Source organism: Balaenoptera borealis (genome assembly GCF_965194805.1).
Source record: "Balaenoptera borealis genome assembly, chromosome: 7".
Lineage (NCBI taxonomy): Eukaryota > Metazoa > Chordata > Mammalia > Artiodactyla > Balaenopteridae > Balaenoptera > Balaenoptera borealis.
The window spans coordinates 10737417-10750956 of NC_138864.1; the positions used below are offsets into that span (position 1 = coordinate 10737417).

The 13540-nt window shown below is 47.1% G+C and overlaps 1 protein-coding gene across 6 annotated transcripts in view; it reads right to left on the reverse strand.

Moving 5' to 3' along the window:
- VOPP1 (VOPP1 WW domain binding protein) overlaps positions 1 to 13540 on the reverse strand; it is a 93965-nt gene that overhangs the window by 35818 nt on the left and 44607 nt on the right. For 5 of the 6 annotated variants that reach the window (XM_082399685.1, XM_082399683.1, XM_082399686.1 and 2 more), the window contains exon 2: positions 12929 to 12987. The exons of the other annotated variant lie outside the window; for it this stretch is intronic. In XM_082399685.1, the coding sequence (XP_082255811.1) occupies positions 12929 to 12987 (59 nt within the window). The remainder of the gene's footprint in view (positions 1 to 12928; positions 12988 to 13540) is intronic. 6 annotated transcript variants of the gene reach the window in all.

Here is a 13540-nt window from a genome sequence, read left to right on the forward strand (position 1 = left end):
CTTTAATAATCTCTTTTAGATGATTCTCCTGAAGCCTTCACGTAGGTTCCCTACCACTCTGCGCTGGGTGATGAGCCCACTTTTCATCTTTCGCACCCCAGTAGGCTGCTTGCTTCCTTAGCATACTGACATCCTGGGAATTCCCGCCTCTTCCCTCCTTAAACTAGGTCTCTGTGATCTTCATGACATTTCAGGTTTCCCACTAATTCCCTGAAGCACTCTTCCCGTTCAGATGGATATCAGTGTGTCACAGCCATCTCTTTCCCAATATTGAGTCTATCATCCTAAAATATACTACTCACCACCAATTCTACCTTCCTATAACAAGCTTTTAAAATATTATTTAATGTTTCAATATTTATTTATTTTCAGCCTTATTATGGCGTAACATGGCAGACCATCTCTCCAGCCTTTCCTTTAGGGCCCAAACCTGCCATGGGAAAGTTCTCCATTTGAACGAAGTAGCAGAACCCTTCACCTGTGGGCGTATAACAGGAAAGGAGGCAGCCCAGGAGGAACCCCTGCAGCTTCAGGTGGTCACTCTGTGACGAGCACTCTGGAAAGCAGTGGTTCTCAACCCTGGCTCACATCCCAATTACTGGGCAGCTTTAAGACACGCCTCTGCCTGTGGGCTGGTAATCGCTCCTCAGGTAAGTCTAGGACACAGCCGGGACGGAGAACCACCCGCTTGTCGGTGTTTCCTCTTGGGGCACCTGGCAGGAACATCACAGGGGAGGAGATGCTGTTTTGGCTTTCCTGATTGGTTTTTTTAAAAAACAGTTCTACTGAAGTATAATTGATATACAAAGAACTGTACATATTTAATAGGTACAATTTGTTGAGTTTGGACACACACAAACCCGTGACACCATCATCACACAAGAGGTAATAGACATATTCTCATAAGTTTCAATATTGAATATCTGTGAGAAAAAGTCATTTCAAAAGAACTTTCAGGCTTCCCTGGTGGTGCAGTGGTTAAGAATCCGCCTGCCAGTGCAGGGGACACGGGTTCGAGCCCTGGTCCGGGAAGATCCCACATGCCACGGAGCAACTAAGCCCGTGCGCCACAACTACTGAGTCTGCACTCTAGAGCCCGTGAGCCACAACTACTGAGCCTGCACGTCACAACTACTGAAGCCCGCGCGCCTAGAGCCCGTGCTCCGCAACAAGAGAAGCCACCGCAATGAGAAGCCCGCGCACCACAACGAAGAGTAGCCCCCGCTCACTGCAACTAGAGAAAGCCCACGCACAGCAACAAAGACCCAACGCAGCCAAAAATAAATAAATAAAATAAATAAAATTAAAAAAAAAAAGAACTTTCATCTCTCCTATCACAGGTTTTAGACCTTATACGTGTCTGGCTGTCAAGTCAAAAACTTCACAGATCTGAGGATGAATTGACGGTTCTTTCTGACAATCTCAGCTGACAATTCATATGTCAGAATATTTTCCTTCCAGTCTGACTTGATTTCCCTGACAGGCGGGGATGTGCCCGTCTGTGGAAACAGATGGTTAGAGTTTGATGACCTTTTAACACTTCATGGCAAAGTCACACATCTCTGGGCTCTAAAGAGGGGACCACAGTGGCTCTGATGAGACCCGACCTTGAGCCTTTGGGGGTTGGGAGGACAGGTGCCCTGGGAGTCATTCCTCCAGAGACACATCTTTTACCAGAAAACATCTCAAACTGGTATAAACCAAAATTGGTTGTACTTAGGGTGGCTTATGGGGTTTCCATAGGGAAATTCCACTCTACTTCTTCCACGGAGAAAGTGTTATAAGTGCTTATTATAAGCCCTAAAATTAATAGACCAAATGGGTTAGAAAGTGCTCATTTCCTTGCCATTTTAACCCTTGAACAGCTGCTGCCTCCAAGCCCAGCTGCCCCCGGAGCTGAGTGAGTGGACGAGGAAAGATGGCCTAGACGCTTTCCCATGACTGCTGACCTTTGCTGGCTCCAGATTTTGAAACTCTGCCCTTGTGTTTCTGGGGTAGAGGTTTCTCCTCTTTCCTCCTTTCAGTAAATTGCTGATCATTTATTATCAGTTCTATTCAACTCTAACCTGGAAAACACGAAACTTATCCTTCTATAGCTTGGGTTGATTAACCCTCAGGTTAAAAACTAAACGCTGGTCAGTGCGGTAATACTGAAAATGAAAAACAGAAGTCCTCCTATGATCTTATAGAGTTGAAACCCGATACTAGGTTTCATTTCACTGAAATAACACAAGTGAGGCAAATATAAATGGCAAGATGAGCGTGGCCATGAGCTCCGGAAAGCAGACAGATTCCAGTCCCCATTAGCTCAAAAACCTAGAAACCTGGATTCAGGTTGACACCCGGCTGACTTTCTCAGCTTGACTTTTACTTGAGTTGGTTTAACTCTCCTTACCTGCTGAGAACTCTCAAATCTACGTTCCGTCCGTGGACCCTCCTGAGCTGCAGAAGCAAAGCCCCGCTGCCTAGATGCTCTGCAAGAACTTCAAGTCACCGTCCCCCTCTCCCCCTTCTGTGAAGCCCCTCGCTGAACCTGTTCTCTGCACCCTCTCTCACTGTCTGCCAAGCAGAGACCACTCTTCAGCCCCGCACTGATGCTTCTGAGATACACTCGAGCCCCACCGACTGGTTTCTCAGCCCATCTTCACTGAAAGAGTGAGACCCTCCACGTTGTGCCCTTACTATACAGCTACCACCTCAGCTCCAGTCTCCACCTCCCAGCCCAGCGCTGCGCCAGCAGCCTTCCAAGAGGCCAAGCTGGTGCCGTCGCCTTGCTTTGTGCAGAAGGAAGTCTCAGCTCTCAGAAGGACGTTCAAGACCCCTCCCCCTCCTTATTCATCTCAGCCCCTGCCGTCGGCAAGGTAGCCTACACTCCAGCCCTGTGGTGCCCCAAATACACTCTCACTAGAGCCTCTGAAACTGCTTCTCAGCCGTCAAAGATCAGCTCTGTGAGGTCTTCCTCAGCACCATCCCCTCATCCTCCCCGCTACGCCAGGATCCTCCCTTTGCTGGGTCTCCAGCTCTCACCACGTACAATATTTGTTCACCGTTAAAGGCATCTATAGATCCGCCACCAGACCATGAGCTTAAGAGCAATCCTATCTCATTCCTCCGTGTAGAGCCCAGGTGCCTACCATGGTTCCCGGCACATCATATGTGTTTGCCTTCAGCGGAAGTGATGTCGCAGCAGAAAGAGACTCCCTAGGATGAGACAACACGTAACTAACACGAACCCAGAGTACAAAGTGTCCTCTGATTACGGTGTTACACCCAGTGGGGCTGAGGATGGTCGAAAGCAGCTGCCCTCACACCCTGATGGCCGATTATATCATGACAACGTTTGGGAAACTCAAAGCATTTATTAAAATATGAAACAAGCATAACCTTTGCTTCAGCAATTCTACTTCTGCAAATCCATCTCACAACAAAATAAGTTCTAGTACGTGTAGGAAGATGTTTACTGAGTACGGGGGCGTATCAGAATCCTTTCTCCAAACTCCGGGGACCAGATATGTGGAGACTGAGAACGGTCTGGATTCATGAATTATAAGATATGTAACCACGTGCTACATAACATTACCAGCAGAAATCTGCACTGAAATACACAAAACATCTGTTAAAGTTCTCAAACAAGGACGTCGTTAGCCTGAGGGGGCTCTGACAGCTGTGTTGCCTTTGGAAGCAAACTGAAACCTAAGGCAGAGTGGATTCCTGTGAGTGCCTCAAGTTGGGAAGGAAACCAATGACCAACAGCCAACAGGACTTTCCCAGACTAGGCAATCTCTTAAACTGTAGCCAATCAAATCACTTCCTTGTTTGAATCTCTACAAACATCTCGCCCCTGGCTCCTGGCGGTGGAATGCTCCTCATCACTGCCCAATTTGAACTGACGTTTCCCCAAATAAACTCTTGAAAATTTTAATATGCCTCAGTTTATATTTTAGCACATCCTACTAAATGGAATTCTAAAAAGAATTTTAAAAGCCTCGTGTTGTCCAAATCCATTCCTGCTACCAAGTATTTAAAAATTTGTTTATGAGCACTGTCTCAAATTTTGGAATAACAGATAAGGAACTGCAGACCTTCAGTAGTAAAAACAAAAGTGGCGCTACCTGAATGTACAATGATTATAACGGAATGTGTAAATGAACTATGGTACCTCCCCAGGGAACACTCAGTCATTATGAAAAACAATGAGGTTGCTTTGTATACTGACTTAGAAGAAGATGTATAATATATAGTTAAGGAAAAAAAATCCAGTTACAGAATATATAGAGAAACATGACATTTTAGAGGTTGTCTTAGTCTGTTCCGGCTGCTATAACAAAATACCACCGACTGGATGGCTTACAAACAACATAAGTTTACTTCTCACAGTTCTGGGGGCTGGGAGGTCCAAGATCAAGCTCAGGGTCGTGTTTCGGTGAGGGCCCCCTTCTGGTTCACAGCCTGTGTCCTCACATGGTGGATGGGGCAAGGGGGCCCTCTGGAGGTTCTTTTACAAGAGCACTAATCCCATTTACAAAGGCCCCACCCTCAGGACCTCAGCTCCTCCCAGAGGCCTTACTTCCTAATACTATCACCTTTGGGGGTCAGGACTCCACATGTGAATTTTGGGAGGACACAAATATTCAGACCACAACAGGAATCTACAGATCCGAAAGGGGGATTACGGTGAAACCTTTCTCCCTGTTCTAAGGACACGAACATGCCCCCAGCTTACACCATAAGTCTTCAGTGAGAAGCCCAACAACAAGGAGTGAGGGAGAAGAAAAATTCTTCTTTAGAGTATCTGTCCCCAGACCAGACACCTCCCCCTCCCCAGGCTGCTACCAAAGGCTGCTTCACCAGCTGAAGCCCCCCTGCCCTGCCCCACCCCGCTGTCTACCCTGCACACACCTCAGGCTGCTGGGGAGCTGGGCACAGAGGGCGCAGGGCACCAGGCCCCGGGTCACAACACAGCCTGCTACTGCTCGGGGGAACCTTGTGTCGCAGGGTCCCTGAACTGACCTTGGCACCAACCTCCTAGCTGGGTGCGGGCTCTGCAAAGCCTGAATCTGGGATCTTGATCGGACACCTGCAAACGCTTCACCCATTCACACCATTAATTATTCACAGCAGAGAAATGAACCCAGAAAGACAAGATAAACCAGGGTAATGTGAGTACGTTGAAAGAAGCTTCAACACTCCAATGGGAAACTTGGGCACAGGGCCTGAAAATGGCCTGGTCGAAATCGATAGCCAGAGAAGAGCAGGGCTGGAAGGAACGGCCCTTCCTAGGGCTGCAGGAGATGGGCCTGAGGCCCGCCTCTGTGTCTCTACTCCCAGGGTTGGTACACGCTCGCTCCTGCCCCCGCAGCGGTGGTGTGCACGTAGCAGGTACTCAACAAAGTACACTCATCAGGGTCATCAGTGCATGACCCTGATGTGTGTCCTCACTAACCGTTTCGTGCATCCTATCTTTCTTTTATGTATCTGACCAAAGTGCTTTCCATCCATCTGTTCCCTTTCGCTCTCTCCTTTGAGCTGGGCAGTTGGGGATTCCCTCACGTCTCAGTGGAGATGATTAAGACAAGTGTCCCCACGTTCTCTCCTTCAGTGGTACTTATGAGCTGAACCAAAAACTAGAATAAGTGCGCAAACACAACACCCAGGACCCAAATGCCCTGCAGCTCTGTTCCATCCACGTGGCGGCCAGAGGTGTGACCCAGTCACACAAAGAGACCCCTGAAGACACTGTGGGCCCCGGTGGGTGCTTAGCGTCTCCTGCTGTCAATTACTTCATCTGTAAAACTAGGTAGGGAGGGTCTTAAGGTTTCCTTAGTATTCCAAGAGAATACAGGTAAATCAAGGACCCCCTTTGGGTCCTTTCCCACTGGCCAGCTCTACAGAGCGCCACTGGTTCATCTTGTTTTTAAATCACTGGTGTCTAGTTAAGAAGACCCAACCCATTTCTAACCTACCCTCAATTTTCTGGAAGGAATTACCAGATCCAATTCTATTCATAAAGAACAGGACACATGCACATCTAAATCACCAGCTTTTCCTGGCTTGTTTAAAATCAAATGAAAACAGTCGTGGTTTAAATAAGCATCCATGTACCTGACTGCCGCAAAGCCCCAGTCCAGCACCTAATAAGACATCTCAGGAACCTCAGAGTCTGGAGCAGTGAGTGGTCACAGGCTCCCAGATCCATTCCACCATCTGACTGTGTGATTAACATCTCCTCCCCACTGTTGTGTCAATACCAAGACCTGCAGAAGAAAGATGACTCACTGCTTAGACAGGAAATGTTAGGTGATTGCTTTGTACTTGGCAAGCAGGTTGGACCCTTAATGCGCTAAAATCCATCTCATATCTGTACCCTTGTCTCTGCTACAACACATAAGCCTGCTTGGTCGTTCATTGTTTGTTCTCTATGCTCTAAATTACTCTGCACAGACAGCCAGAGGGTGTCATAGAATTAAGCAGTATGAGACCTTGGAGATTATCTAGCCCAGGAAGTTGGGGCCCAGAAAGGTTAGGAGATTTGACCAAGATCACAGAGCAACCTAATGGCAGAGCAGGACTAGAGGTCTCTTGACATTAGGTCCCTAGAACAATTTCCATCCCTGAAGAATGACAGTGAGTCACTCTTTCCTTCCCCAACCCTGCTCGAGGCCGCCACGTGTGAGTTAGTAAATGAGTACCGCGTGCTTTCCATGTGCCTGGCAGCGCGTCAGCACAGAAGATAGAACTCGTGCCCTCAACGAACCCCCAAGTCTAGGGAGGAAACAACGGATGTTTTATTTCAGCAACAGCAAGTCCGAGGATGGAGCGTGGCACCAAAGGACGAGAAGGACACAGGTCCCTCAGCTGAAACGGAGGGAAAAGAAGGGAGGGGAGGAGAGAGCGGCCACCCTCAAAAGCTCTCGGAAGAGTATACACGTAGCGTGCCCAGAAAAGCCCACTGCAGGCAGTAAGCCCTCAATGAATGTCAGCTGTCATTATTCTTAGTCTTTGTATTATGATTAATTCCCTCACAGTTTCCTCGCCGCAGTGGAGGGCTCCGCCTCAGCTACAGTCTGGGAAAACTCAGGGACGCACTCGGCTCTGTCTTGGTCTGAGGGAGACACGGAAGCATGGGTGGCTCCTGGTGAGTGCTGGCAGGTGCACCAGGGCAGTGAGGTCCGTCCACCACCGTGCACTTCGGAGAAGGCCCTGAGGTCCCTGGGCCCCATACTTGGAGACTCACACGAGTCCAGGCGGCCGACACGGACTCAGCACCCTCCGCCTTCCACCTGGTTCTGCCTCCCACCTCTGCCCTTGGACACTCACGTCCTTCCGCGGATGGCGGCTGTGGGCAAGCGAGCCTCGGGGCTACAGATCTCAGCAGAAAGCGTGACATTTCTCGTCGACAGAGAGACACTGCAACTGATCTGAGAGGCCCCCTCTGCCCACAAGGGGGTCGACCGTGGCCGTGGTGGTCCACCAGGGCCCCTCTGGACACTGGAGACAAGCGGAAGGGCCCTCCCAGAGTCACCAGGAGCGTACCCCACGGTGAGACAGGTTCGCCCAGCCCTCCTGCCCCTCTCTGGGGCAGCAGTGCCCACATCTAAAGTCAGGGGCCCCATCTGGTCACCTCTGGACACAGACCCACTGACCCTCTCCAAGCCACCAGGAAACTGCAAATATCAGTGATGATTACAGACGCTAGGGACACGCAGGGCAGTATCTACCCTCTCAGAAACTGAACGTGGTAGTGACCATGACCACAGCCACGGGACCCCGAGAACCAAGGCCTAGAGGCCAAGGGATCTGCTGGCGAGAGCAGCTGAACCAGAGCCAGCCCCTGCTGCACACGCGGGAGCGGAGCCCGGGGTGCACCTCTGAGCAGGACAGGCGCTCCCGCCAGGCGCCAGGGCATCGAAGTGCTCCAGGATGTGACACTGCACTGGGACGCTTCCCTGACAACTGCCACCTTGGTCTGCAGTGCCCTCTGGACTCTGAACAAACAGGAGCGAAGCCAGGCCCTGCAGACGTGTGCAGCCCTGCGCGGCCAGCGGCAAGGGCTCCTCAGCAGGCCCGTCCCCATCTGCTCACCTCACCCGCCCCTGCAGCAGACAGAGGGGCTGAATGAGCAAGTCCTCGGCCCAAGAACAACTCAAGTCGAGAATGAAAGCAAAGGGACGGGACTGGTGAGGCCACGTGACCTCCCTGTTATTTTTAAATCACACTGTTGCTAAGAGGACGTATCTAGTAAGCCCAGAACCAAAGCACAAAAAAGGTACATTTTAGGACTTCCCTGGTGGTGCAGTGGTTGAGAATCTGCCTGCTAATGCAGGGGACATGGGTTCGAGCCCTGGTCTGGGAAGATCCCACATGCCGCGGAGCAACTAGGCCCGTGAGCCACAACTACTGAGCCTGCGCGTCTGGAGCCTGTGCTCCGTAACAAAAGAGGCCACGATAGTGAGAGGCCTGCGCACCACGATGAAGAGTGGTCCCCGTTTGCCGCAACTAGAGAAAGCCCTCGCACAGAAACAAAGACCCAACACAGCCAAAAATAAATAAATAAATAATTTAAAAAAAAAAAAGACAAATAAGAAAAAATTTTAAATAAAGCTGTGGGCCTTGCCTTCATGGGACTCACAATAAAGAAGATAAAACCAGCCAAGTATCATGGAAACCTGTTTACAGTTGGCTAAGGATTTGAACTTTGTTCCTGATGTTTTTAAGTAGGAGACTGACACAAAATTTTCAGTAATTTAGAAAGAAGTGAGAACTTGACGGGAGAAGAGAATGAAAGGAGGTCCATTATAAAGTCATCTAGAGCATCACTGGAATTCCTATCAAAATTTTTACAGAAATAGAAAAAACAATCCTAAAATTTGTATGGAATCACAAAAGACCTTGAATAGCCAAAGCAATCCTGAAAAGAACTAAGCTGGAGGTATCACACTCCCTGACTTCAGATTATACAACAAAGCTACAGTAATAAAACAGTTTGGTACTGACATGAATATAGACACACTAACCAATGAAACAGAATAAAAAGCCGAGAAATAAACCCTAGCATAAATGGCCAACTAATATTTAACATGAGAGCCAAAAGCATCCAATGGGGAAAGATAGTCTCTGTAACAAATAGCACTGGGAAAACTGAAGAAACACATGCAGAAAAATGAAACTGAACCCCTATCTTACACCACTCACAAAAATTAACTTGAAATGGATCTAAAACTCCTAGAAGAAACTATAGGGAAGAAACTCCTCAACACTGGTCTTGGCAATGACTTTGGACATGACACCAAAAGCACAAACAACAAAAACACAAAAAACAAAAGGGACTACATCAAACTAAAAAACTTCTGTTCAGCAGAAGAAACACTCAACAAAATGAAAAGGCAGTCTACTGAATGGAAGAAAATATTTGCAAACCATATATCAGATAAGGGGTTAATATCTAAAACATACAAGGAATTCATATAACTCAACAGCAAAAAAACCAAATAATCCAATTAAAAAATGGGCAGAGGAACTGGACAGATCATTTTCCAAAGAAGACACAGAGATAGCCAACAGGTACATGAAAATGTGCTCAAACATCACGAATCATCAGGGAAATGCAAACCAAAACCACACAGAGGTATCACCTCACACCTGTTAGAATGGCTGTCATCAAAAAGACAAGATAAGTGTTGGTGTGGAAAAAATGTGAACCCTGTGCACTGTTGGTAGGAATGTAAACTGGTACAGCCACTACGGAGAACAGTAAAAAATTAAAAATAGAGCTGCCAATTCTACTTCTGGGTGTATATGCAAAGGAAATGGAAACAAGATCTCGAAGAGGTATCTGCAATCCTATGGTTCATTGTAGCATCATTCACAATAGCCAAGACATGGAAACAACCTGTGTCGATGGATGAATGGATAAAGATGATCTGGTACATATATACACAATGGAATTTTATTCAGTCCTGAGAAAGAGGGAAATCCTGCCATTTGCAACAACATAGATGGACTTTGAGGGCATTATGCTAAGCGAAATAAGACAGAGAAAGATAAGTAGTGTATGATCTCACTTATATGTGGAATCTAAAAAAAAGAACTCTTAGAAAAAGAGGGTAGGACTTCCCTGGTGGCGCAGTGGTTAAGAATCCACCTGCCAATGCAGGGGACGTGGGTTCGAGCCCTGGTCCGGGAAGATCCCACATGCCGCGGAGCAACTAAGCCTGTGCGCCACAACTACTGAGCCTGCGTTCTAGAGCCCGCGAGCCACAACTACTGAGCCTGAGTGCCACAACGACTGAAGCCCGTGCGCCTAGAGCCCGTGCTCCGCAAGGAGAAGCCCACGCACCGCAATGAAGAGTAGCCCCTGCTCACCACAGCTAGAGAAAGCCCGTGAGCAGCAATGAAGACCCAATGCAGCCAAAAATAAATAAATAAATAAATAAATAAATAAATTTATAAAAAAAAAAGAAAAAGAGGGTAGAATGGTGGTTACCAGGGACTGGGGCGGGGGGTGTGGAATGAGACGTGTTAAGGTGTACAAACTTCCAGTTATAAGATAAATAAGTAGTTCTGGGGCTCTAATGCACAGCATGGTGATTATAGTTAATAATACTTTATTATATACTTTAAAGTTACTAAAAGAGTACATCTTAAATGTTCTCATCACCAAAAAAATGTAATTATGTGATGTGATGTAGGTGTTAGCTAACGCTATGGTGGTAATCATTTTGTAATACATAAGTGTATCAAATCATCACATTATATACCTTAAACCTATACAATGTTATATGCCAATTATAGCTCAATAACACTGGGCGGGGGGAGTTTATACAGTGCTTCAGATGAGCATTGACAGAGGTATGGACTCAGGTGAAGGCAGTGGGAACAGAGAGGAGAGGAAAAGAAAGATCAGAGCGGCTAGGGGGTTAAGTGACATAAATTCATGTAAGGGACATAAAACAGTGCCTAGCCTATATTAAGTGCTCAATGAATGTCACCTTTATTACTTTTATACTGAGCTTCAGTACTCTAAAAGCAGAGTGACTTTACTTTTTAATTTTTAGGACCCTTCCCCTCACTATCAGCAGAGAAGAGAGGTGAAAGGAATCCAAACCAGCAGGTCTGAGTGACGAAACAGGGCTTGTCTCTGTATTTTCTGTCAATGCAAAAACACTTTCAAAATATGTAGTGAATAAATAAATGTATGAAGGAACAAACAAGCAAGTAAGTACAAGAACAGCAAGGACCTCTGACTACCAACCTCTGAAAAACCGGGAAACGGTTCCTCAGCTGATCTACAAAACAGCTGGAGAAAGAGCACAAAGGAAGACACAGTTGATCCACACCTGCGTAAGAAGTTGAATCAAGAACTAAAGCTTCCCAAGGAAAACCCACTGTACTAAGAACCAAACTTTTCATCTCCCTGTTATCCCACAACCATTTTTCTTCAACCTGACAACTCTGTAATTAGAACCGAAGCCCTTTTGCTGCTGCTTTACCTTCCAAGTGGATTTTGTCTTTTTGCAGTTGCAGGGGATTTCTGCCAGGACTCCCACCATGTAGGGCAGTAAGGACTCCTGCTTGTTGATACGAAACCAAGGCTGGAAAACTGCCCATTTCCCTGTGCTTTGTCCCCATTCACAGCCCAGCAACCTTCCCCAACTACACTGGTCTCTCTGAGATTAAAAACTCTCGAAGAATGCCAGGTAAGAAAAACATACATCTTGGCCAATTAAGAACTAATCCTCTTTGCTACTATGTGTACTATTTCCTGTGCAATCTCCCTATGTACTAGAAAAGAGAGTGTTTCTGCTATAACACAATTATATGCATTACTGAAATTTCTCATGTTTCACAAAATTCAATACAAGAGTTTTTGGGAAAAATTAATTTGGCTCATTCCACTCAAAACTTACAGAACTTCAAAACACTATCAAAAATAATAATTAATAATCTAGAGAGTTAATCTGGCCACCTAGGCAGGTGGCTCAGCAGAGCTAGTGGCTAACACAGCAGATATTAAAAATACAGAAAAACAATAGGGAGAAAATACGGCAATGCTTTAATAAGAGTAATATTGGAGGGGCTTCCCTGGTGGTGCAGTGGTTGAGAATCTGCCTGCCGATGCAGGGGACACGGGTTCGAGCCCTGGTCCGGGAGAATCCCACATGCCGCGGAGCAACTAGGCCCGTGAGCCACAACTACTGAGCCTGTGCGTCTGGAGCCTGTGCTCCACAACAAGAGAGGCTGCGACAGTGAGAGGCCCGCGCACCGCAATGAAGAGTGGCCCCCGCTTGCCGCAACTAGAGAAAGCCCTCGCACAGAAACGAAGACCCAACATAGCAATCAATCAATCATCAATCTTTAAAAAAAAAAAAAAGGAGTAATATTGGCAGGTGCTGAGGGCACAGGAAGAGGCATAATCTGAGCCAAGAGCCATACAAGGCTGACTGCACCTGCCTGGGGAGGGGCCTGGCTGGGTGACCCTTGTGATCACCATCATCTCTCTCTCTCTCTCTCTCTCTCTCACAGTCACAGCAGCTGAGCTAAGTACTTTGTCCTGTCCTGCTCAAGTTCAAAATTCTTTCCCACTACCTTCGCTCCCTTTGCCTAGGAAGATTTGTATAAACCGGCATAACTCTGGCCTTGTTCAGACATTTTGCCCTTTGTGACCAATCATGTACAAGCTAACACGCCTCACAGAACAGAGCACCCGGAATTCCACACTGTCCTCAGAGCAGCTGGTCTGGGCAGGGAGAGCATCCTTAGGGAGGTCGCCCGCTCACTGCGGGGCGGAGGCAGGTGAAACCAGGGGTGGAGGCCTCGTGAGGCTGGGCATGCCCCATCCCATAACCAGTCCTGTGACCTACGAAAGAAATAATTCCCAGAGAAAGATGTGACCACAGAATCAAACCAACAGAGAAGTGCAAATACTTACATATAATAGGTTGGATAGAGTCCTTCAAAATACCAGCAATGCTTTTTGGCCTCTGTGCACTGGAAAGAGAAGAAAAGCTTTGTCAGTGAAAAGTAGTTTGCATATTGTAGAGAAGATCTCACGAAAAGAAAGAAGGAAGGATGAGTGAATGCAGCTTAAAGTGTGAGAAGCAGGGGTTGGGGGGACGATGAACTAGAGGGAGATCCACCCCCAACATGACTTGTTATTTCTTCAAAATTTTTAAAAGAGAAGAAAACATAGGAAAACATCTATTTCCTTATAATTTTTCTAGCTTTTCATAGCTCTAAATACAAGGGGGTGGGGGAACTTCCCTGGTGGTCCAATGGCTAAGACTCTGCACTCCCAATGCAGGGGCCCCGGGTTCGATCCCTGGTCAGGGAACTAGATCCCACATGCCGCAAGTAAGAGTTCGCATGCTGCAACTAAAGACCCAGCAGGCTGCAACGAAGATCCCGTGTGCCGCAGCTAAGACCCAGCCCAGCCAAATAAATAAATAAATAAATAAATAAATGGGGATGAATAATTCATTAAAAATGCGGATTAAAAACAATCCATTCTTAAAAATGCACATGGTATGATACTTCAAATATC